We start from the raw sequence: 27,212 nt of genomic DNA on the forward strand, positions 1-27,212 counted from the left end.
GCTGGTCTGGAGAGAAAGAAGGGCATTTTATAGGATCAAAATAGGGCCAAATTTATTTTCTTCCATAATTTTTCTAGGTGAAGGTGAAAGTTCAGTGCAGAATCAGTCTACATACCAGGGTATTTAAAGAATATTTGATCAATGTGTTTGTCGAGATGATCATGGATAAGATGAGATTGAGAGTTGTTTTGCCATTTAGGAGGGTATCAAACAGCATTGTTTTACCTTTGGAAGAGATCAGAATTAGCATTTTGTTGTTAAGCAATTTGATGGACATGTTGGTTGAACAAGTATGTGTCTCAGAAAGTACCCCTTCTCTGGAACAGGCTTCACAAGTGCAACTTGGATCACTGGATGGAGAATCATAAATGTACCCCATCTGCCAGCTACATTCCTATAAGAAACAGGAAGGTTTGGAATGCCCAATCACCCATAACAAGCTTTACCTTCAATAAAATATGTGGTATCAAAACATGTGAAATACATACAGGAGGTATGGCTAGGCTTAAAAGTGCCCTTTGGGGTTGTTAGCATAGTAATTCCCTATGAACCTGTGAAAAGAATAAAACATTGTTTGAAAGGTGATTGATAATTCCTGATAGAAACAAAATCAAAATTCAAACACAAAGGATAAAAAATCTTCATGGGGCAATCATGTGGAGAACTCACTTTAGAACAAAATACGTATCAAACAGACAAGTTGTCAGCAACAGTTTCCGTGGAATACAGGCTGACAAGGCCAAGCAATGAACATTAACTCAAAAGGAGAACAATTCTAATCCAAGCAAATAACATAATTAGTCAAGCATCTTAGGGAGACTGACTTAAAGAGGTCTTGCTTTATTGTTTTGAAATAGAATTTGAAAGGCTTTTCTGCAGCAAGTTTCCTATCCTCTTGCATAAACAGCAATTTGGGAAAACATGGACTCTACTGGTTATCAAATTCTCAGCCCCATCATAGTGAAATAAAGATTATACAAATAAAGATACAACACCCTTCTCACCTGCTGTTAAAGATGGTCTGTGAGAGGAAGCCGCAAAAACAGAACTGTACTCTCTAGAAAGAGGGAGAGTGATGACGGCCTTTCTAAGAAGGAGACACCAGAATTTGCCTATTCATTTCCTTTCCTGAATCAGGGGCAGTAGAGAAAATATTTTCACCTACTTGAGAGGGCATTTTGTATCCTTGTCCATGACTTTGGATGTTTTGTACTGCTTCACAAGGCAGATGTTCATCTTTGGAAACAGAAGATGTGCAATGTGTGGTCCAACTGCACAGCTCAGCTTAAATGTTCTAATAGAATATTTTCTTATTCCTGATGAATAATTGTCAGCTGCAGATGGAGGTAAAGGATTATTTCCCACATCTGCATAATCATTCTGAATAATTGATATAACTATGTTCAGCTCTGTTTATGTACCACTTAACTGTGATGTTGTCTGTCAACAAAGGAGAATATTTGGAGTTAGGCATTTTTAAACGTTTAATAGTAAGCATCATATCTAGATTCTCATTTGGATATTTATATTTAGATTTGAGTAAGTTATGGTTCAGAGACTTTGAAATATCCATGACTGCAAGATCACTCCCTAGTCCACATTTGACACATCTGTCATCAGAATGTGAGATGGGAGAAGAGGAAAATAAAGTTTTCCATGCGTTTACTCCAGCTGTCACAGATCACAGACTGCACGCTGTGTAAGGGCACAGAATAAAAATGGACTCAAGTGATTTGCTCAAGTTGACTAATGTCATCAAAAATGAGTATGGGTATTAGAGAATGATAACTGGGTTGGGGACCCAGCCTACATCAGGGACCCATGCTGATGATGGTAGGGGTCTATGATACCTATTGGCCAGTGTGTGTGTGCCTGCAGAAAGCACAGAAGCCCTTGTCCAATAAGCTCCTTGCTGGTCAGTGTCAAGTTGCCCATCTTCACTTACTGGGATAGCACTGTTGAGTAAAAGCTGGATGCAAAACCAATCACCCTGCCAAGCATGAACTATGTGCTGCTACACTGGGTTCCAAGATGATGGCAGCATTCTAACCAGCTAGAAACACAGAACTCCTGGCAGTAAATAGTTTAAATTAGCAAAACCCCACAAACTACTGTAAATTGTTAACAGAAATTGATAGCTGAAGAGTGTATGACATCCAGAAGGTCAACAAGCTAAAGAAAGCGTGAAGTAAAAGGAATATAACCTGTGAAATCTCAGATGAGACTGAAAGCGGTGTGGTGGACTACAGATGGGAAAAGCAGATGGTAATGGCAAGCAGAGGGAGAAAACTCTTCAGTCACTCTAGAGAAAAAGATTGAGCAAATGCACTCTGAGCGTTTCAAGGTAATTTGGTCCCTGTTTGAATATAAAGAGACAAGTAACAGATGGCAGCAGGAAATGGGAGATACTTTAACAAGGCGTTCAAAGGAAATAGTAAACACAGAAAGTGTTAAAAGTGAGACGAAAGAAAATTATGAACAAATGTCAGAGAAACTGTCAGAATTCAAAGATACATCAGTACCAGAACAAGCTGAGGGGAAAGATTGAAAATACTAAAATACTGACCAGCCAGAGCCTACAAACTTGCACAGACCTTTACACCTTTGAAAGGCACAAGATGAACTGGCAAAAAGAAAGCAAAATGTGGACGTAGGAGAAGATGGTGAGCGTACAAGCAACCAGTTAACAAGTGCAAAAAGAACAACAATGATGGATACTTCAAGGGAGAGACTTTCTGCAAAGTCCTTTCCATTTTTCTAAAAGAAAGTGAAGGATAAAACAAAGAGGAAAATACATTTTCGAAAGAAGGTGGAAGACTCCATAAAAACAATGCTCTGTGAACATTGATTGAGTACACTATTTAAAAGTAATATTTATATGGCAAATGACAGTCGAAAAGTGAACTGCATTCGGAATGATACCTTAAAAGACTAATTATTGACTTATTTATCCTTTGCTGACTGGGTTAGTTCCACTACTCTATATCCTCTTTTCAGGGGAGACCAATGAAATCAGTGAGTTTTAGACAGAAAATAACTATTTGGTTAATATAAATCTAATAATATAGGTGTTGTATGTCAAAATTAGAACTTATATTTAACTGAATGGGAGGCCTATATAGCATGCTTTCGGCTAACCACCACTGTTTTTAAACTGCAAACTGTGTTTATGTTTCTTTTGCTTTTACTAAAAGTACTATGACAATACGGAAGGCAGGGGGGAAAAGAAAAAAATAATTTATGTATGAAAAAGGAACATAATATATTACACGATGGAACCAATTTTATTTATGTATGTATGTATGTATGTATGTATTTATTTATTTATTTATTTGTCTTTGCTGACTAAGAAAGTCTGACTGGACAGAGCCCATTTTAGACAAGACCTGGGAAGAAAAGATCCACTGTAGTATATTTATATGTACAAGTAAATTTCAGACATTCCTCAAAAAATAAATAAAAAATAAAAAATCAGTAACAACAGTTGCATTTCTCTGGAAAAAAAAAACATAATAATAAGACAGGTATATACAGTTAAGTATTTATGCCAACATAAATAAGTCTATATGTAGTGGTGCAGCGGTTAGCATTACCACCTCCCAGCAAGAGGTTCTGCAGTTCGATCCTTGGCTGGGGTGCCTTCTGTGTGGATTCTGCATGTCCTCTCTGTGATTGTGTGGGTTTCCCCCAGTGTTCCGGTTTCCTCCAACATCCCAAAGACATGTTGTAGGTAGATTGGACACTCTAAATTGGCCCTAGGTGTGAGTTAGTGTGTGCCTTCTGTGGAAGGTTGGGCGCCGGGCTGGCAACTCGACACTGTAAAATTCCACTGCCAATCATGAGCGGACAGGTGATCCACTGTGGTGACCCCTAACCGGGAAAAGCCGAAAGAAGAAGAAGTTTTGGTAGCTTTCAACTCTTGCAGGAAGTAAATGCATTTTATAAGGGAAAACATTGTAAAGAAGTCTGGTGTTCTTATATTTCAGTACAGAAAAGTTTGTAAATAGTTCATGAGATATAATGAAGAGTATAGCTGAGAAGTATGTTATATAATCATGTAGGAGTGGAGGGGAGGTATTAGTGTTGTATAGCATTATAGTGGTAAAAGCATTAGACTGAAAGATCATGGTACAGGATTAGTTCTGTCTGGACAATATTGTATAAAATGAGTTCTAGTAATGCATATGCTAGGACTATAAATGCATGCAAAATTAGTAAGATAAGTTTGTTGACTAAAAAGAGGCTAGATAGTAAGATTCATAAAAATAATGCAGCAGAAACACTAGATGGGGGATTTTTTGAATGAATGTTATTGTTTGGTATAGCTGAAATGTAAAACATCCATGATAGAAGGTATTTTAAGACCATTGAAATCTGTAGCTACCTCTGAGAAAAAACTACTGCCTTTCATTTCTGTCATATTTGAACAAACTGGCATATTTGTGGTGCTCTTAGAAGATAATTTACCTTCCTTGATACGTTCTGCTATTCTGCAAGAGGATGGAGTTGCTGTGTCTGATCATTTAAAAACAGCCACTGACTCAAAAAAATTCATTGGCTATCTAGCAACATAATGGTTGAGGGACAGCTTTAGAAATAACATGCTACAGGCAAGAAATAAACAGATCAGTGATTTATTATAGATGAATTTGAATGATAGATCCAATGAAATGAGCTTTACACTGCTGTTTCTAAAGGCAGTCAGCTCTGTAGCTTTGTAGAAGTATATATATGTAGTTGATATATAGTTTATTTCTTGGGGAAATAGGGAATTGTGTGTTCATTGCAGACAATACCACAGAAAAACATATACCAAGGAACACAAAAGTTATAAAAACAGACTATGAAGAATGGCGTTTGTAACAGACATACAAATTTAAGCAGAATACAATGTAATCTTTACCATGGCACATTTTGATTTATTGTTTGGAATATAATTTATTTATTTCCAGTTTGATGGCCGGGGAGGTCCCCCGGGCTCAGGGAGTCCATTTTCAGTGGATCCCCGGGGAGAAAAGCTCCGCATGACATAGTTAAGTTACATATACTATCATAAAGAAATTGTAAAGAAGACACAAATACAATTTCATTCCATTCTAGAGAACAAGAATAAATTATTTGGTTACATAGTATCTAAATATTTAGGATGGCAGTGATAACTTAATTGAGAGGGAGAATAAAGACTTAGAAGGAAAAGAGAGAAAAAAAAGTTGGGATGGGTTATTTATAATATGTACAATTATGTTATTTACAATATGTACATTTATGTTAGGTTAGCTTGTACTCAGTTTAGTTTAAGAGGTGGAATGATTATTAGGCTAGGTGGGGAGAGTGCAGTTGCATTTCCTGTTAGAGAAAAGGTAGGAATGTAGCTGAGTTTTAAAGATTTCAAAGTTTTCACAAGTCCTTAGAGAGGAAGAGAATTCCATTTTTTAGCTAAGGAAATGGACAGAAGAAGCTGACCAGCAGGACGATGGGGTTTGCGGACAGTGATTGCTGGTAAGAAAAACAAGCTAAAGTACTGACTTATATTTATAACAGAGATGCACAACTAATAACATTACAGGAAACACACCTGAATCAAAGAAAATTAAAGTTTTGTTAAAAAAGTAGTAAGCAGGGTTTCTTTGCTGGTAAAAAAAGAGAGTGAAAGAAAGGGATCTTAATGTTAATTAAAAAGGGAACAGGAATAAGGACTGAGGAACAAATGAAGGACACTTATGGAAGATTTATAGTGGCGAGAGGTTGTCTTATACTAGCTGCACTATATATATTCTACCAACCGTGGTAAGACAGACTATAAAGAACATTATGGGAGAAGCTATAGACTTTCACCAAGGATGAATGATAGCAGGATATTGGAGTACTATAGGAAATAAGGGGGATTCCTGTTTTCTTTTTGGAACCCCCTTGCCATTGGTTTTAAATGTCTGCTTACTAACATTCTGCTGAGACTGTTTTACTTCTTGCCAAAAATGGACGAGGGAGCAGAAAATCCACTGAAGATTGTTAAGGAGGAGGACAGAAAAATCTGAGAGATTACCTAAATCAGCTTAACGTTCTCATCACATGTTTTTGAAAACCTCTGCAGCTGAGGGTCCAAAAACTAAATCTCTATCCAAAGGAGAATTCACAGTCTCATGTTTTACATTTTCTGGAAGGTTCTGAGAATGCAGCCAGGCAAAACTCTTCAAAACAGTACCAGTGGCCACAGCCCTGGATGCTGTATCTACAGAGTCATAAACATACTCTGAACAGTGAGTAGTAACTTGAGAAACTGAAAAAAAACTAAACCACACAAAGCAGATTTTTCCTTACAAGATGGAACTGCAGATAAAACATTACTCATACTTTCACAATTATTCAGAAGAAATTTTATTATATGAGCCTGACAATTTAAAATTCTAAAAATCAAAGTTACAGAAGCATACACTTTTCTTTCCCAAACTTATCAAAAGGTTTACCATCCCTGTCGGAAGAAGGATTAGAATTAATAAAATGTTTGGCAGCAGCTAGATGAACTAAAGCTATAACCGCTGGGTCAGGTCTGGGATGAGTGTACAGAAATTGAAAGACTAAGGAACTTTGTACTTCTTTCTGTCTGCATTTTTTAGGGGTAGCAAGCTGGCTGGCAGGGAAAAACACAAGCTGTAACAAATATATGCCCCTGTGCTGACAGTGCCAGGAGAATTGTTGAAGGTTCTGGGAATTCCAATTGTAATAACTTATAGTATTTTCTGAGTAACTGATAAACCTCAGTATCCTCCCACTGAAAACACTGACACATTGCAAAAGAAGTCTCAGAGAAAGAGAAACTCTCACAGGGATATTTAGATACAATTCTTTCCTCTGAATCTGAACCAGAAGTCTGAGGAGAAAAATCTGCATCTGTCACATCACATTCCTCTACAGAAAAATCTTGAACATCATCAGGAAAAGAGAAATCCCTTTTTCTTTTCTCAGAAACTACTTTATAAGAAGGGTAAATAGCCTCTACAAGACCCCGAACCCTTCCCAAAAAACTACTTCTATCCAGAGAAACTGGTGCAAGAGAAGATAAATGTTTTCTGTTTTATTTTGACAGGAAAGTTGGGCTAACAGGTTTATTAATAGCAGTAACACGGGATAGGCACAACATTCTGGATAAGCAAGGGAACCTTCCCTGCCTCTTCATCCAAGACCGATAAGAGTGGTTCTCTCTACCCACTATTGGGTCCTTAAAAGCTGCAGAGGACATAGCTAAGCCGTGGTCCATAGTGGCTGTATGGATAACTTCACACATAACAGGGAAAAAGATGAGTGTCCTTAGGAACCAGCTTTGGCCACAGCAGGGTCACAAACCTGTGGCTGAGGCAAATTACTAGCCTGCTGTAGTGGCAAAGGTTGTTTGGTTAACTTTTTACGGAAAGAAGGCCTGACTGTTCCATTATCAAGTCAGAAATTTTGCTTTTTTCCCAGGGAAGCTAAGCAGCTCAAACTGGTAAAATTATAACATAGCCAAGAGTTACATTTTTCCTATAAAACACAGCGAAAAGCACTTAAATACACTTTCCCAGACCCAAAAAGTAAAATAAATAAAGTTTCTCTACAGACAAAATATAAATACTTTAAAACAAATTTTAAACTGTCATGTTAAAAAGTGTGCTCCCATTTAAAGTACACATAAGTCACAAAACAATCAATAAAAACACAACTTCCTAACTTAAAAGAACTTTTCTAAACAGAAAACTGAAAGAAAACAACAAAAATTAAATGTGGAAGGTTTCCCCAAGGGGAACTTATTTGTCCAGCAATGAAACAATGTTAGCTGACCATCGATCCTCAAAGTGTGCAGAAGAGCAGTGCCTTCAGTGACAGGAAAGCTCTGAAAGGCTTGGCACTCAACCCTGTCTTTTAGTCAGCTAAGGTCAAGCTGTCTAATGGTTATGGCATGTAAAAGGTGCCCTCAAACTTTGGAAGCTAGACAGCTGTTATATCCTTAACAGGATGGTGCAGTGGTGCAGCGGTAGCATTGTTGTCTCATGGTAAGATGTTCTCTGGTTCGATTTTCAGCTGGAATGCCTTCTGTGTGAGTCTGCATGTCCTCCCTACATTTGTGTGGGTTTCCTCCTGGTACTTCAATTTACTCCCACATTACAAAGACATGCATCTGGAGCACTTGTCTCTAGGCCTCCCCTGAAAATTGGCTTTGTTCCAAGTTGGACTTTCTCGTTAAATAAATAAATAGAAGTGTATAACCTATATAGCTTAAGTACTGCAGCAGTGATCAATATGATGAACATTTAGTGTTAGACTCACTGCAATCAGACACCATCATAAAGATAGGGCAGTATTCACAGTATCAACCTATATCCCATAGCATGGTTGTGATGTGGAAAAATTTGCATTCAGGCAGAAGTTGTAGGACCTATTTAACTAAGCAGGGAAACATATGTTGATGTTGATAATGGGTTACCTAAATGCTCATATTAGCTCAGACATGAACAGGATATGAGGATTTTCTGGGTCCATGTAATTGGGACAGCAGGAATAAAGAAGGAGAGACCATTTTACACTTTCATCTGGCAAATGGCTTGATGTTGGAAATTGGGCATTGTACACCAGGTTTTTGGATGATATATTTTTGGTGTGGAAAGGAACATAAGCACAGTTAGATGAATTCCTGGTGTACATCAATAACACTGTAGATTTTTTAACGTTTCCCATTCTTATCATCTTGACCATATAGCATTTTTGGATGTGCTAATTAGTGAGGATTACCAAAATCATATATATGTGTCCAACATTTTTCATAAACCGACCTTTTCCAATTCATACCTTCACTTTTCCAGTTGTAACCCCCATCATCAAAAGAAGGCCGTTGTCAAGGATCATCTGGTTAGGTTATCCAGGATGGTATCAGATGGGCCACAATTTCTAACTGAATGTGATAAAGTGATTAACATGTTTTTAGCCAGGGGTTACCCCAGTGAATTTTTGTTTAAAATTCAAATGGAAGTAGTAACCAAAAGGGAAAATGGAATTTATTTACCCATTTTAAGTAGTAATCAAGTTTTGACATCCACCACTTCAGGTGGATCTAATTGGGGTAATCAGGTTTTTAATTCTACCTTTTGTTTGGACAACCCTAATATCACCAACATTATTTTCAAATATTGGTAGATATTTTCCACTGATCCAAGTATTTCAGATAAATTGGGATGTAAACCTAAGATTAGTTATAGAAAAGGCATCACTTTCCAACAGTTGCTAGAGGGGGGTAGTCAGAACAATTTCAGGCAGAGTAAAAAAATGGAGACCTACAAATGTGGTGCATGTAGGCAATGTAAATTTGTACCAGGTAGTGACTATATTGTTGTTTGAAATAAGAAATACATGAGCAAAGATTACTACAATTGTAATTCTAGTAATGTTATATACGTTGCCCGTTATAACCAATGCCCATGTGTTTATGTAGGAAAAACCTCTAGAAGATTGAGGGATTGAATATATGAACATTCTTTGGATAGTAGAAATGGAAAATTAACAAATGCACTGTATAGACATACCAGTAAATATGATGGTCATGACTTTGGATTTTTTGTGATTGATTTTATTCAATTTGATCTGCAGGAGAGAGTTACCGAGTAGCATTTAAATTTTAAGGAGTTGGTGTGGCAGATCAGTTTGGATGCTATGGTCCATCCTGGGTTAAATGACAATTGCTCCTTGGCTCTAGTGTTAAAACTCAAATACTATGAATGTTAGGATGTTGTTTTATAATTTGGCTTTTAATATGTATTTAGAAATATTGTAGCATTGTTTTTTATATCAGGGTCGTTTAAATGTGTATTAATTGTGTAATTGGTCAGGTGATCTGGATTTAATGTGTATGTATAGGCACATTGAGTGGGCACAATTATGTTCTGATGAAGTTCTTTTTTATATGAATGAAAGCGCTCAACATATCTCTTCAATAAAACAGATTTGGTTGGCTTCCTTGTCTCCTGAGGTTGGTTTTGGTTATAGTTTGTTCTGTGGTGAATTGGTTATTGATGGTTGTCAACACATGGTTTGCCAAAAGAGACAGTCACAAGATCATATAAAAAGGTGGTCAACATGCAACTCAGGTTGACTTTCTCTTGGTAAGGAAAAGACTTTGGGGTAGAATAAGAGGGTCTATATTAGATCAGCGAACACTTAAAAAAGCGAACGCTGATTGATCAAACTTATGTAAGCAAAAGCTTACAATCTCGAACTGTCAGAACAGTGATTTTTTTTTCCTAGGGAAAAAAAATCACTGATCCAAAACACAGACACACAACACAAGCACACCAAACAAACAGCAATCCACACACATACACCTAAAATCTGACACCTAACCCTACACTAAACTGTACACACACCACTAACTATCCACTTACCTTAACCCAAACCCTAACCCTAAGGTCCGTCACTTATCGCACACTCACCTCACCCGCTCCCTAACCCTAACTCACCTAACCCGCCCTAACCTTCACGTCCACACAATCGCACACATACCTAACCCGCGCCCTAACCCTAACTCACCTAACCCGCCCTAACACTCACATCCACACAATCGCACACTTACCTGAACCCGACCCGTAACTTTCCACCACAGCACTGAAAATACCGAAGCAACAGAAACGGACAACCGAATTCTTTCCCTAGGAAAACATTTGTGTTTCTGCTGCTTCAATATTTTAAGCTTTCGCTTACATAAGTTTGATCAATCAGCATTCGCTTTTTTAAGTGTTCGCTGATCTAATATAGACCCAAATAATAGATTTTAAAATCAACTGAAGTGAAAACATTGGCCCACAGCATAAACTGCTGGTGGCCACAATCGGCTGCAGAGAAGGCTCTAAGGTTAACAGAGACAAAGCTGAAGACCTAAAAGTTGATTAGAATGAAAGCACAAGAGCTCAATAAAATGCTCAGGGCTCTAGCACCTCAGGAAGAAGAGGAACTAGGTGGATTTGAAGAAGAATGGTAAAATCGCAAAACAGCATATGTGAAGACAAAATAACAGGTACGAGGCCCAGCCAAGTATAGAAATAAAGCACATAAGCAAAGCTGGTGGTGGAATGCAGAAGTCCAGGAAGTTATCAAAATAAAGGAGTGCAGGAAACAGTGCGAGACAGTAAAACACAAGAAGGAATACTGTATTGCTAAGTAAGAACATCACTAAGGAAAATGAAGTCAGGAAAGGCAGCAGGCTCAAGCGAGGTTACAACAGGTATGATAAATATGCTGGGTGAATTAGGGGAGAAATGGTTCTTTAGGGTACTCATTGCAGTATGGAGAGAAAGATATATCTCAGATGACTGGAGAATAAATATACTAGTGATAGTGTTCAAGAACAAAGGGGAAATTCACAATTGTGAGCAGTACAGAGATATCAAAACTCTTGTCACACTGCGTAAGTGTGCTGGAGAGGGTGACTGACAAAAGAATATGCAGAGTAGTAGAAAATAAGATGAGGGATGAGCAGTTCAGACTCAGGTCAGAATGCAGTACAAATGACCCAATGGCTGCAATGAGGCAGATAGTGGAGAAGAAGCTGGAGATGAGGAAAGATTCCACCTGGACATTCTTAGAATTGGAGAAAGAATATGAAATGGTCCCAGGAAAGCTGACAACAACATATGTATGATTGTCAAGAGATCAAAGGAGAGGATGTAAACTAAAAATGATTATACCCCACTTGGAATGTACGAAATCTCCAGTGGATTTTCGCTACTTGAACTATGCAAATAAATATACTTTAAATTTAATGCAACCATGTACGACATGTTTAAACATCATAGTGTGAGTTGTCACTGTTCTGTTTTTTTTTAACCCTCCACTGCTTGCAGAGCTTCCTGAGTTTAAGGGATTTAAGATGTTTCTTCACTGGTCTTCATCCTTGGGGATACAGGAGATCCTGGAATAACAGCCCATTCATATGAAAGAGGACATGGCCTTTTCTACTACCTTTTCCTTTTTTCCTCAAAAAAAGGTCATTTTCAAAATACATGAATACTTCAGAGTAAGCTGAACTATTTTTTTTTTTTCGGAAATACTGTAGAACACCCCATACCCAGCACCCTCCATAACAAGTGATTTGTTTAGATGCTTTTCCAATTGGTTAATAATTTCATTATTCTAACCCCCCCCCCAAAAAAAAAAGTGAAGTAAATAAGGAAAAAAACTTAGATGGCAATGTTTTTTTGCTCTACAAGGGTATAGAGATCACTGATTTAGTTTGAAAAAAATCTAAATATGACTAACAGGTAACATCTGTCCTCTGGAAGACCTCTTAGTAGTGCTTGAAATGCTTCTCTTGTATAGTCTGAAACTCACTAAAACTCAGACTGATGAACAAATGATGAAATGACAGTCGGAAGATTTTTTTTTTTTATTTTTGCACAAGGATAACTTTTATTCCTTCCACAAATGAAGAGTAATCCAATGCTGAGTGACGTTAGATGCATTTCTTTAGCTTTATATTTTATTCCAAATAATAAATCAGGTAGTTTTATTAGGAAAAAATTGGATTAAAATAAGATGATTTCTGGTTTTAGTAATAACGTTTTTAAAATAACACTGGCATTCAGTGATGACTCTTTCATGACTATTTTTACAATGCTCACTAAAGGAAAGAGAAAACTGAGCTGCAAGTCTTTTAAGTATGGCAGCTAAAACTTTTGTGTGTTTCCTTAAGGGGTCTGTTATAGCTGCACATAGTCTAACTGCTTGCATGCTGTTTTCTCACTGAAAAGTGCGTGTTTTCCAACTTTCTCTTGCATGCTGATACTGGTTTTCAGTTTGAGTATGTTGGGTCTATATCAGATAATTGAACTTTTAAAAGTTCGAACACCATATGGTCGAGACCATATGTTCGAACTCTTAAACGTTCAAAAATCAAATTAAAAAAAAAAAAACAGAAAAAAACCTACCTGAAAGCTTAAGAGGGGTGCAAGCCCCCCTGCATCCCCCCATGGGAGGCTGCAGCCCCCATACCCCCTGCTCTTTAAATATACCAACTCGGAGATCGCACTACAGTGCAGACAATGGAAAACTTCCATTGCCGCACTGTATGGGGATCTCCGTTGAAATGTTCGAACTTTTAAAAGTTCGATCATATGGTGTCGACCATATGACGTTCAAACTTTTAAAAGTTCAACACCATAATAGGAACCCATGAGTAGCGGCCAAATACATGAAAATGGGAGTAGGTAGAGTGTAGCAGACCCTTCTTAAATATATGGCCAGGCTTCTCAAGGTCCACTTGATTGCTTGCCTAGTGCTGCTCCATTCTTCCTATATTTCTGTGGTAAGCACATTTATTAAAGGACAGAGGCAACTCCAAAGCAAAATTCAAATCTTTAATATGTTATCCTCAGCAGAATATTAAGGAATCTCACCATTGACTGGTGCAGTATGATCAATAATATAACTTTGATAATTCATCATGAACTTTATAAGATCTGAGGTCCTGACAGACTTGCATACAGAACAATACATTTTCCCTGCTATCACATCATGCATCATATGATCTTTGCTTGGAGGGTTACTAAATCTAAAACCAGATTTTGTTGTCTTTACAGCAGGTAAATGTATTATGTACATACCTCTCAACTGTACAGATTTTTGCCTCATACTTTTGCTCTATTTCTCATAAAATTGTGTTTTTTCTGGCAAATCATTGGCAAATTATTCAGGGTTAGTGTCAGAAAATAATGAGAGACATTCGAGTTTCAGACTTCATACCCTTCAGAAAATTATGCTGATGCAAAACCTGTTATTCTATCAATTTTCTAAGTTTGTAAGAGCAATATTTAAAAAAGTGTCCCTATTTTTAGGCTTTTGTCCCCTCCATTATTGGAGGCTTTGTCCAGATTTCTTGCTCTAAGAGGTTGAGAGGTATGATTACGCAGCATAGATGGTTAGGCCACAGTGGTGCAGCGGTTAGCATTGCCACCTCACAGCAAGAGGTTCTCCAGTTCGATCCTTGGCTGGGGTGCCTTCTGTGCGGAGTCTGCATGTCCTCCCTGTGGTCGTGTGGGTTTCCAATGGGTGCTCCAGTTTCATCCCAAAGACATGCTGTAGGTGGATTGGACACTCTAAATTGGCCCTAGGTGTCAGTGTGTGCCTTCTATGGAAGGTTGGGTGCTGGGCTGGCAACTCAACATTTTAAAACTCCACTGCCAATCATGAGCAGACAGGTGATCCGCTGTGGCGACCCCTAACCGGGAAAAGCCCTAAGAAGAAGAAGATGGTGCTGCACAAACCACTGACTGAAATCTTATGAATATAATATTTTTAAACCACTAAAGCAATTTGAATTTGCATCAGGTTGCAGGAAAATTGTCTCCCTCAAAGCCTCCAAACTACAATGTAAGTGAGAATAAAAAGGCAACAAACAAATTAAGAAAGCACAATGTCAATCAGCTTGTAAATAAACATCTCTGTTTAGACAAACTAACACTATGTCACTCAAAATGTTTAACCATAAGTTGCAAGGAAAGCAGTAAAATTCAAGCAATTCAGTTAGGTATCATCATATTCCTGAATTTGACCCTCAGATCCGTTGCTTTTTTCACATTCACAACAGCTGACAGATTTTAAGTAGAAGGGGTGAATTGTATTTCCTAGAAGCACATTTTCAAGTCTAAAAAATCTGGCTTCCTATTAAACATTTTAAACATTTTAGCAAATTTCAAATAAATTCAAAATCAATTTTCATCATTTTAATGGAATACTGTCAGCTCTTACGGGATTAGCAGTCACAACAGCTATGCAATCATTTCAAATACTGTGATCATTAAAACAGCATGACGACTTTAGTCTTCTCTACTGTTCCATAACTGAAATATCACTAAAGATATTTTTATAAATGATGTTTAATTGGTTATGTTTTTAACTTCTGATGATTAGGCATAGCTTAAATGATTTATGGTGAACCACAAATAACAAAGCCTTTCCACTGAGTGGTTGAAAGATTTCTTGTGCATGTGTAGCAATTATATAATAAATCTAAGCAAAAAGATTCAGTCATCACTGGTTCAAAATGCATTTTAACTTCACAAAAATAAAGTTAAATTAATAGATAATAAAAATGAATTATTTATAACTCTGCCTGAGGTAAATAACAAGAGAAAGCTGTTGAAAAGACATAAAAATTCATCAAGGCCAGCTTAAATAACATTTATTTATTGCCAGTAAAACCAAGCTTAAAAAAAATCTTTCTGGAAGCATAATTTCTAGACGGCAGTCTTCAGTACTACCCAAAAACTTCTAGAATAAATTAGACTTTCACTTAAGATGGGTTTCCATTTACACCAGAGATGATGGCTCACTCAGGCAATAAGTAACAGACTATAATTTTTGTGGAATTTAGTCTAAACAGTACTCATTTAAAGGTGTAGCTTCTAATTCCCAAGGAAAAACAGGATATAGTAAAGCAAATGTCATGTCTTACATGAGGTCATGAGCACCAGAGCCCTGAAAAAGTGTTTTGCTTAAGATGAAGGGAGTGTTTAACATGTGAAGAATAAAGGTTGCTTCTACAGTCTTGGCTTTAGAAAGAGAAATCTTGAAGACTGTGGACTCTAATACTATCCCCAGAAATGGAGCCAGAAACAATACTCTCTGATGTGGTTGTCTTCATTTAAAGTGAACTGAAGGTTGTTCAAATAGCTGAGCTCTATAGACAGAAGGCTTTTTTAACAGTCACACACTACTTGCTACCACAAGGCTATCATCCAAATATAGATAAATGAGTGCCTACTGGGCCCTTAGGAAGGACAACCTAGGCCCAATATGATGAGAAAACACTTGCAGTTGAAATTGATCTAAAGGATTAGCTGAAACTGGAAATGATAATATTCCACCTAGAATCATAGGTACTTTCTGTTTGCTGAACACATAATAAAGTGTGACAGGCATCTTCCATACCCAGAGAAGTCATTCATGCTTGCTGGTCCAACAATGGAATCAGGCATTTTGGTATCAACATTATGACTTTCACTTTAATAAAAATGTTCTTGAGATCTGTAGTTAGCCTCTTTTCTGTTTCTTTAAAACCACAAAAATATGAATACAATTTTCTTCTCTTCTAGGACTCCTCAGGTTACTTCTTTCTGCAGAAGTTTAAAGTAACTCCACTGTGAAATACCTCTGACTTCATGGAATTTGTGAACTTAAGTCAGGAAACAACAGTGAACAATTCTGAATACAGAGGCAATGGTTTTAATGAGTAATCGCTTATGTACAAGTAAGAAGATAATCTAGGCATTCCCTCCTGGCTAGCTCTAAGCAATTTTGGAAGGTAATAAATCTCCTCACTGGGTCAAACAAAAACAATACAGGTAATTCTATAGTTCTATAGTTCTAAGATCCACAGACCCTCTCCTATGCTTTGACTCTCTAGTGGACTTCTCTAACAGCATTCACCCATTAACACCCCATTATACCTCATTTTAATACATTAAGAGACTTTTATGTTTTTGTCTGTGTGTATGAGTAAATGTGTGCATGAGTAAATTTGTGCATAAGTAAATATGTGTATGAAAGCAGAAGAGACTGTGTGTGTGTGTGTGTGTGTGTGTGTGTGTGTGTGTGTGTGTGTGTGTGTGTGTGTGTGTGTGTGTATGTGAGAGAGAGAGACAGCAAATGAGTGATCCTCTGGCAGCAGCAGCCAAGAGGTTTGCTTACTCTCGACCTCTTAAAGACACCTCTCAGCCTCTTAGCACAAGAAATCTGGACAAAGTCTGACATAATGGGGGACAAATACACAGAAATAAGGACATGTTTTAAATATTGCTCTTATAAACTTAGAAAGTTGTTAGAATAACAGGATTTGTGTTAGTATGCATTTTCTGAAGGACATGAAATCTGAAACTCATACACGTCATGATTTAGCGACTTTAATCTCTTAATCATCCCTGTGATTTATCAAAAACACATTTTTATGAGGAACAGACCAAAATATGAGGCAAAAATCTGGACATTCTGCAAAGCTCTATACAGTTGAGAGGTATGTCATTAGATCAAGGTGTCTGGATAAGCTTAAAATAAACAGGAGACAAAGGCTCAAAACAGGAACATAGTTGAAATCTTTTGCCTCAGCATGCATTTTCTGAAGCAGAGAGCAGGGGGGTGTGAGAGAGTGAGTGAGATCACCCACTGCCAGCAGTAAAGAGGTTTGCATATCTTTTAAATGAAGAAATCTGGATAAAGCCTAAAATAAAGTGGGAACAAACGCTCAAAAATAGGAACAGATTGTAATTATTGCTCTTATAAAATTACAAACTTGCTTAAATAAAGGGATTTGTGTTAGCATGAATTTTCTGAAGGAAATAAAAGTCTGGAACTCAAATGTATGTCATTATTTAGTAACTTCTATCTCCAATAACTGGCAACAAACCAAATGCTTTAGGATTAAGTGACCAAAAAATAAAGTAAATACTGGATATTTTTTAAAGTGTTATATTTTGGATGTAAAATGCTTCCTCCAAAACCATTATTATGTACTATAGCAACTTAGAAACCTTATCATGAGGAAGTATTTTACATCAAAAATACATAAAACAAAATAATATAGTAATAAAAAAAATAAGTAAAACAATTTTATAGACAGACCATTCTCTTAGTGCGTAAATGCCCTCCAGGGTGTGTGTTATTGTGGAAATAATGCCCTTGCAGGGTGAACACCCCCGGTCGGGCATTATTTCCACAATGACACACAGCCTGTTGGGCATTATTGCCTGCATTTCACTATTTATGAAGCTGACAAAGCTACATTCCACTATTTTACAGATGATGCTAATGAGGGTAATAAGATACCCAATCTGAAATGTTTAACTTCACATGCACACACACACACACACACACACACACACACACACACACACACACGCGCGTGCACACACACACGTGCGCACAGGCACACATATACACACACACATTTACCTCTTTAGAGAAGCCCAGTGCAAATGCTTCACATCAAACAACAGTAGCTAGGATTTTGTTTACATTTAACATAAATGAGTATAATCCAAAAATGTATGGGGGGGGGGGGGCATCGACAATAAGGTATAAACTTCTGAATTAAAATGGATTATAAGGATGAAGGGTAATAAAGATAAAGGCTTAAACTATAAAATATGTATTAAACCAGTTTTAAAAAATAGTCTTTAGGTAGATTGCGTTTTTTATATTTTTATATTATTTTTCTGTTATATTTTTATACTATTTTGTTTGTGCTGTTACGTCAGCTGGTTAACTGTTTTATTGTAACTGCATTTTTATTGGCTGGTGTCTATTTAAATAAACTGAATGGCAATGGTGCTTTGAATGTCTGAAGAAGCGGCAATGTTAGCCGTGAAAGCGCTCACATAATAAACATTTGTGTTTATGTTTGCACTTTGCCTTGATTTGCTGTACCAGCATTTTTGGATTATATTTTTTATCACTGCTGTCGTTTTTGTGGTGGAATCATTTGGTGGTGCATTTGTTCCTCTGGTAGGACTTTGTGGTTTTTAACATAAATAAGTGACAACACCACCTCAAATTAAATAAAATAATGTCTTATAAAAATGTAAATATTTTAACTTGGTAACGTACAAAACATAAATAATTTTTAACTTTGCAACATTTATTCTACTCTGTAATAGGTTACAATACTTTCTTTATGCAATTTGTCAACCTAGCAGTTAGAATTACTGAAACACTAGATATTTTAACCAAGTTACGTGCTCCTAAAAGTTACAACTACAATGCATTTCTCTCTGCTTTTACCTACATTAACTATTCATTAGTGAGATTTAACAAGTTGTATTCCCCCTCTGTACTCTCCTGAGCTGTTTCTGAAATAAGATCAAATGGATCAGTGTTCTACCATCGTAAATAAATAAAGAGGGGTTGGCATAATGGCTAAGGTACAAAGTTTGATTCTCACCTTTGAAGGTGAATTGGCTAGTCTGAAAATGGCCTATATGAGCAGTTAGCCTAGTATTTATCTATGAACCTATGAATAAATAAGTAAACAGATTAATAAACATATAAACAAATACAAAACAATGCTCTAATCAGTGCCAGAAATGATAACTAAAATGACAATAACATTCTACATCAACCAGTTCTGGACTTTGAACCAAGTAAAATAAAATACAGGGTTGCTTATACTTTAACTCATCCATGTCTGCCAGCACTCACACCAGTGACTAGAAAGAAAAATTCTTTATGGTAAAAAGTCTTTAAAATAAACAGTTATTCTTACATATTTAAAATGTTTAATTATTGTACTGAATTTACAAAAAATGTATTGTGATTGAGATATATTCTATCTAAAATGCTGAGTGAAGCTTTCCTTTCACATGCTATTGGTATGTCACATTGAATAACAACTGGTGAACACAAGCAGAATTGTGCTATTGGCATGATTGAGTTAAAGTATATCTTCAATGTTTGTAAGTCATTATTAAATCTACAAACCCTAGATGGCTCTGTGACACAGATGACCCTGAGTGGGCCCAGGTGACCTGGGTTTAGCACTTGAAGAGCAGACTGGGTGGATGGGGCAGGTAACAGTATTTTTCCAGGCTCCTTTCCTGAGGCAGATGTAATAATAATGTTTACAAAATACAGAGGGCACGCATCAACTGACATTCTTGGCTGCAACGGCCTTACATCATTGCACATCAGGTGTTAGGACAGAGAAATAGGTAGGGCATATAAGTAAAAAAATAATAATTCCTATGCCTGTGAGTGTGACGCTACACTAGGATGCCTCAATATCCTGACAGACAAACGGAGGGCTTCTGATTAGGTCTGGGAGGTCAAAAGTGATTCTCAGCATGTGAGATCAAGGACAGGCAGAAGTGACAGCTGATGGTCTGTTCCATAGAGGCCAAAATTAAAAAAAAAAACTACAAAGCCTATACATCTAAATTTCTGAACTATTCTGTAATCAAATAGTAAATTTGAGCCACAAACCAGCTATTATAAATAAACATATCCAAGCCATAACCTGGCAAGTAATTACTAATTTAATTAAAAAGCTAACATGACTAAGTTAACATAACAGGTAATTAATAAAATTTTAAACAAAATACAGCTTTTCTCGGTTTTAGCAGTATTACAAGACCTGGGTGTACAATACGACCAAGCCTTGCTTGGGTAAACAATGTCCTACAAACAATGATGCAGCTCAAAACACACAGCAATGCATGCTAGTACACCAGTACACTGCCTAGAGTTTGCTATTCTAAATAAATTGCTTTTATTTATTGATTTTTCAAATAATTTTATGCATTCTATCTCTATTACCTCATAAATATCACAAAAGTATGATAATTTGCTCTATGCAAATTCTGAGTTAGCTGAAATGGGTTGCTTTTGGTTTTCATCCAGTGTAGCTTTTAATTTGCAGTAGAGACTGCATAAGGAGCTGTAATAAGCATTCGACCATGGACCTGTTCATCTATGTGATGCACCAAGGAGCTGTAATAAGCATTCGACCATGGACCTGTTCATCTATGTGATGCACCAAGGAGCTGTAATAAGCATTCGACCATGGACCTGTTCATCTATGTGATGCACCAAGGATTCGGTCATGGATCTTTTCATCCATGTGACTAACCAAGGAGCTATAATAAGCATTCGGTCATGGATCTGTCTATCTTTGTGATGCACCAAGGAGCTGTAATAAGCATTCTGTCATGGAGCTGTTCAACCATGTGATATGCCAAGGAGGAGTAATAATCATTTGGTCATCGATTTGTTCAACCATGTGATGCACCAATGAGGTGTAGTAAGCATTCGGTCATGGATCTGTTCATCCATGTGATGCACCAAGGAGGTATAATAAGCATTCGGTCATGGATCTGTTCAACCATGTGATGGGATTTGGTCATGGATCTGTTCATCCATGTGATGCACCAAGGAGCTGTAAAAATATTCGGTCATGGATCTCTTCAACCATGTGATGCACCTGGATATGAGTTTTAGCTACTTTGCATACACTTTTGGCAATGTGAGGCAATGCAGGTCCTCTTCTTTGTATTATTATTATTATTATTATTATTATTATTATTATTATAATTATTATAGTATACTATCATCGTACCTGTAGCAGGAAGGACATCAGCACCAACTGTTCCTGTAGCACTTGGTGGAGGAGGAGGCGGCACTGGATTTCTGTAAAAGCATACAAAAAGGTAATGTAAACCATTCCATGCATGTGATTTAAACAACGCCATATCGATTGTATTTATTCTCTGTACTCCTTTCACTGCTTCGTTTATTATGCTTTTGCCCTAAACTCATGCGTTGTAAAAGCCATTGTACAACAGTAATTTTAATTAATTATCCTTTAGAAACCTAATCATGAAGAGGATGAAATAGTGCACTCAACTTCAGTAAGAGACACAGACTTACTTCTAATATGGTTATTTCTTTAAACCATTTTTAACTATATGTTTTGGGCGAGTTTTGCAGTGTCCGATATTTCGTTTTTGGTGTTAGATGTGCGCTTAGTTCTGGTAGGCATGGCAGTACATTTCAGCAATTTAAATGCTTGTACAGGGTTTCTGTGAATAATACTGCTAAGGTAGCTGTGTTCTCAGGGTTTGGGGGAGCCCAGAATTTAGACAAACTGTCACTTAATACGATGTAGTTTGCTTTAAAATAGTTTCTAATTGTTATGGGTTTACTTGGGTTTTCTGAGTTGACTTTTATTTCAAAAGCAACACTTTTGTATTCCAACCTCACCAATGAAGACAAGGGGAGTGGGGTGCAATGCTGTCTCATGTTACTGAATGCTAGGTCAAGTATGTCAGACCCAATGAAGATGAGGGAAGTGGGGTGCAATGCTGTCTCATGTTACTGAATGCTAGGTCAAGTATGTCAGACCCAATGAAGATGAGGGAAGTGGGGTGCAATGCTGTCTCATGTTACTGAATGCTAGGTCAAGTATGTTAGACCCAATGAAGTTGAGGGAAGTGGGTTGCAATGCTGTCTCATGTTATTGAATGCTAGGTCAAGTATGTTAGACCCAATGAAGATGAGGGAAGTGGGGTGCAATGCTGTCTCATGTTACTGAATGCTAGGGCAAGTATGTTAGACCCAATGAAGACGAGAGAAGTGGGCTGCAATGCTGTCTCATGTTACTGAATGCTACGTCAAGTATGTTAGACCCAATGAAGACGAGGGAAGTGGGGTGCAATGCTGTCTCATGTTAATGAATGCTAGGTCAAGTATGTTAGACCCAATGAAGACGAGGGAAGTGGGGTGCAATGCTTGTCTCATGTTACTGAATGCTAGGTCAAGTATGTTAGACCCAATGAAGATGAGAGAAGTGGGCTGCAATGCTGTCTCATGTTACTGAATGCTACGTCAAGTATGTTAGACCCAATGAAGATGAGGGAAGTGGGGTGCAATGCTGTCTCATGTTAATGAATGCTAGGTCAAGTATGTTAGACCCAATGAAGACGAGGGAAGTGGGGTGCAATGCTTGTCTCATGTTACTGAATGCTAGGTCAAGTATGTTAGACCCAATGAAGACAAGGGAAGTGGGGTGCAATGCTGTCTCATGTTACTGAATGCTAGGTCAAGTATGTTAGACCCAATGAAGATGAGGGAAGTGGGGTGCAATGCTTTCTCATGTTACTGAATGCTAGATCAAGTATGTTAGACCCTCTGGTTAGATCATGCACTATATGTTCCATTGTGTTTGCAGTGATAAAGTCTAGGAAACATTGTATCTGTGAGGGTGAGGCAGTGTATATTTCCCAGTCTATAGAGGAGTAGTTAAAGTCACCCATGTATAGGGTTTTGATTGGATGTTGAGTGCCTCTAGTAGGTCTAGGTACAAGTTGTGCACTTCCTGTAGCTGGCCCATGGTAAGGAACTTGTCTGTGGAGATTTATACATGGATGAATTTCAGGGTATCATCCTCCTTAACTAACCTGGAGTTGCATTTGTTGCTAACATGGATTGAGACACCTCCACCTTTAGCCCCAGTCTGTGCTGCCATTGGCCTAAATGTGTGGAAGGCTCTGCAAGCCTTGCACTGCTGGAATGCTTTCTGCGGCTTTAAACTAAGTCTTGGTAACAGCATAGATGTCTAAAGTCTCCAGAGAGAAGACAGCTTGTAAAGTGTGGAGTTTTTGTTTAGACTCCTAAAATCCATTGAAATTTCCTGACCAGGTATCAAACCTGGGACATGGCAGTGAGACTGCCTAATCCTAGCCATTAGACCACCAGGATACCACTGAGAAACTCACTTTAGCATTAAGCATAGTTCATGCAGTGGGATGCTCCCCTTCTCAGAAAGATGTGGTATGGCTTGTTGAATCACTGTCTTATATGTACTATGGCTCTAGCCTTTTTGAGGTATAGGAGTTATGGCATAAAAATCTCCCAACCATCCAGAAAAATAGCCACCTGATAGTGGACTTTTAATCTCATTATGGATTAATAGTTGAAAGGATAACGAGGATGACAAGGCCAAATGGTTGCCAGGGGTCTGAGGGTCAGGGACAGAAGGAACACAGAAAGATGTACTAAAAATATCATCTCTTCTGCTTTTGTGACCTTGTTCTGCCTCTGTCAGTGCATCATTTATTTTTTTTCTTTGGTATTTTTGTCACTGTGTCCAGTATGTCATTCCTAAAACTTTGCTACTTAACCTTTCCTATTTTTTTTTGATCAGTTGCTGACTGCTGACATACCTCTTCTATTGCAAAGTATTATTGCATGTCAGTACAAGTTTCATGATGGGGTGGAGGCATTTCCACAACCTAGTCAGGGCTGTTTGAAGAGGGCAGTAAAGCATTGCCTAGTGTAGATAAAGCACAAGTAATGCATAACTGTTTTCAGGTCTTTCCTCTCACCTGTACCATTGGTTCATGTTGTGGTCAACAGCAAGCTTCAAGTGCTCAATATACGTCTGGCTCATAAAGTGTGATGTTACTGTGCTCTGCTGCTAATTGCTGATTGGGCACAGGCTTCAACAAATGGCTCTTTTTAGCTTCTGCAGTCTTCCAAGAGCAGAGCACTTCCTAACTGGATGATTTATGTTCTGCTAGTCATCATCAACTAGGGCTGCTTTTAGGATGCAACATGTGAAAGTTGTCTGGCCTGCTTGTATACTGACAAACACACATGGTTTACAGCTCCCTGCAGAGCTTTGCTCCTCTCTGAATTATCAGCCAATCATCAATCATCACAAATTCTCAGTAAAAACATCACAAAATATCAGTTAATCAAAGTGAAAAGTACTTATTCATATACTTCAAAAGAGGGACACGTCTACCTTTCTAATTAAGCTAAAAGGTTACTATACATCATCTCACTTCAGCTGTTTGTTTCCATGTCTGACAGACAATGAACATCAGATGTCCTTACATTCACTACTGCATTAAAATTTGCGATTCCCTGCTGTGGAAGCCTGTCATCTGACCAGTACACCAAAGACTTCCTGTTGCATTTAAAGGTACACCTGAGTGTCACTCAAACATACCTCGTGTACTGTACTGTACTGTACTGTAGGGCATAAAGGTGATGTTCAGGTTTACCATAAACAGAATTTCTTTGCCGCCAGTCTGAATGCATCTTTTCACCATTGGTCTGCTTACCTGCATCTGTTTTGCCAGCTGAATGCGTTCTCATTCTCCAGTGATTACCTGTGCCTGCTTGCAGATAAGTGCCCCATTGAGGTGTTTTGTTTTCTTTTGCTTTTTTGTGCTCCTTGGGGTTAATGTCATCCAGGAATGGTAAATGCCAGTGTGGGATACAGATTCCCCATAAAGACCGCCACAATAAGTGTCTTTTTTTGTCCAGAAGCATGTCATGACCATACATTTTGTTCTATTTGCCAGACTTTCATTCCAAAAACCCTTCACAGCAGATTTCCTTCCCTTTCCTTGTGTCTTGAGAACCAGCATCTTCACCTTCTTGTTAAAGATACAATGGATGGAATCTCCCTCCCAGAGTGTCAGCCATTAGGGAGAGGAAGGTCAAAAATGTACAACTGCAATCTTTCGCTGTCCAGCCTCTGCCAGGTGTTTTTCTTGAGGCTGTTACAAACCCAGAGTCTTGTCCAGCTGTGTTGTTGGATTCCTTGACCATGACTGTATTGGAGGCCAGTGAGATTCCGACTGGCAGTACACCTGATGAGGCTTTGCAGGCGTCCATTTTGGATGTTCAGGGGGAACCACGGTTGATTTTTTTCCAAGGGGCTTAGGAGAGTTCCTCAGATTTTAGTTGGGGAAGAAGTTCCTACTAGGGTTTTCAACTACCATCCTGGGTCTGAGTCTTCTCAGTTTTTTGGAGGGGACATTCCCTTAAAAAAGTAACAAAAACATAAAGATGTTTCTTCTGCTCCTCAGGATCCTCAACGTGACTAGCAGGCTTTCACTCAGAGGGTATTTTCTGCTTTAATGTCTTCAAAACCTCATCAAGGGAGTTCAGTTTCTGCTCCTCCTTGGTCCTCTACTCCCCTAAAAGGCCTGGAGAACACGATTCTTCTGAGACTGAATTGGATTCTGATGACAAATCCCTGACTTATTCTACTCAAATTCCTTCTCCTTTGGATTTGAATCAGAGGAGGAGGAGGAGGAATCTGTTAGCTCAGATGTTCCTTTTGAGGAAATTTCCTTTGGGGACACACTCTCTAGGAGGATGGATTTTTTTTAAGTGGGATTGTGCTCAGGTCTCTGATATCTATAAGAGGTACTATGAGTTGCTGCAGTTGGAGTCTCCTAAACTTGCATCTATCCCTCCTGTTTTGGCTGCTTTGCTAGATGCGTTTTCCAGTCCCTCTCATGCTCCTAATTCTTTACCCCCTGCTCCCAAGAAGCTTGATAGGTTTTGTAGGGTGCCTGAGGATTGTTTTTTTTTTGTATAAATGTCCTGCTGCTTATGACCCTTCTGTGGTCTCTGTAGCCTCTGATGTGCCATCTCAGTTGCTTCCTTCACCCAAATTACTGTCTTCTGACAAAGACAACAGAACTATGGAACATCTGGGTAAGAAGGTTTACACTTCTGCTACCCTAGATTTTAGAGCTATTAATTATCAGACCCATATGTCTAGGTATGTGTTGGCTCTTCTTTCTCAGGCCTGTCAACGTATTTATGATTTTCCAGACTCTGAGGGTAAAACTTCTGTTCTTTCCTTGCTAGGGACTTCCTCTCAAGCCATTCATCATTCTATTAAAGGTAGTTATGATATGGCAGATGCCTCTTCTAGGGCTGCTATTTTTGGTTCAGTTATGAGGACATATTCTTGGCTTAGGCTCCAGCTTCTACCTGATGATATCAAAAATAAGTTGATGGATGCTCCCCTGGATTCTAAACTTTTGTTTGGGGAAGCTGCTGCTGGTTTATTTAAGTCCCTTCAGGCTAAGGGCAAGGCTTTACAAGAGCTTAAACATGTTTTTCTTTCTCCTTTGCCTAAATGTCAGAGAAACTATCCCACTAAGCCTGCTTTTGTTCGTAGACATTCCCTTCCTTCTATTAAAGGCAAGAATGGTGGCAAACTGGCTCCTCCTGCTAAAGCTTCTCAGTTTTCAGGGTATTAGAGGCCTTCCTTTCCAGACAAATGAGGTACTGTATGGCTATTCATATCTTCCCAGCCACATTACCGTTTCTCTTCATCTTTCTTTTTCTCTTCCTTCTTGGCTTCAGATCACTCAAGATTCTTGGATTCTGTTGATCTTTCATCCGGGGTACTTCATGGTGTGGAAATCCCACCCTTCGTTTATGGGCATTCCTCAACCTCCTCAGGAACAGCTTCCCTTTTTCCCAGAGGTTCTTCAAACTCTCCTGACTTAGGGTACTATTCAATAGGTGCCTGTGTCCCAAAGGGGAAAGGTTCAACTCCAGACTGTTTCTAGTGTCAAGAAAAGAGGGCACTTGGAGACCTATTCTAGACCTCTCTCTTCTAAACACTTTTTAAAAAGCACCTTCCTTTTGGATGTTGAGCCTTCCAATTCTGTTTCCTCTCCTGCTCCCTCAGGCCTATATGGTCTCTGGATCTCAAGGATGCTTATCTCCATATTCCAATCCATCCTCTTTTCAGAAAGTTTTTACATTTTTCAGTTCTTTGCTTTGCCCTTTGGCCTTTCTAGTGCCCCAAGGGTGTTCACCAAATGCTTTGCTCCTGGGATTGCTTTTTGCAGGCTTCAAGGGATCCAAACATTTCCTTACTTAGATGTTCTGTT

The 27,212-nt window shown here is 38.1% G+C and overlaps 1 protein-coding gene across 4 annotated transcripts in view; it reads right to left on the reverse strand.

Annotated features, from left to right (window-relative positions):
- PRR29 (proline rich 29) overlaps window positions 1-27,212 on the reverse strand; it is a 285,361-nt gene that overhangs the window by 10,209 nt on the left and 247,940 nt on the right. For 3 of the 4 annotated variants that reach the window (XM_044055358.1, XM_044055355.1, XM_044055356.1), the window contains exon 5: window positions 21,116-21,186. The exons of the other annotated variant lie outside the window; for it this stretch is intronic. In XM_044055358.1, the coding sequence (XP_043911293.1) occupies window positions 21,116-21,186 (71 nt within the window). The remainder of the gene's footprint in view (window positions 1-21,115; window positions 21,187-27,212) is intronic. 4 annotated transcript variants of the gene reach the window in all.

The sequence above is a fragment of the Protopterus annectens genome, chromosome 13.part0 (assembly GCF_019279795.1).
Source record: "Protopterus annectens isolate FY-2018-M chromosome 13.part0, PAN1.0, whole genome shotgun sequence".
Lineage (NCBI taxonomy): Eukaryota > Metazoa > Chordata > Ceratodontiformes > Protopteridae > Protopterus > Protopterus annectens.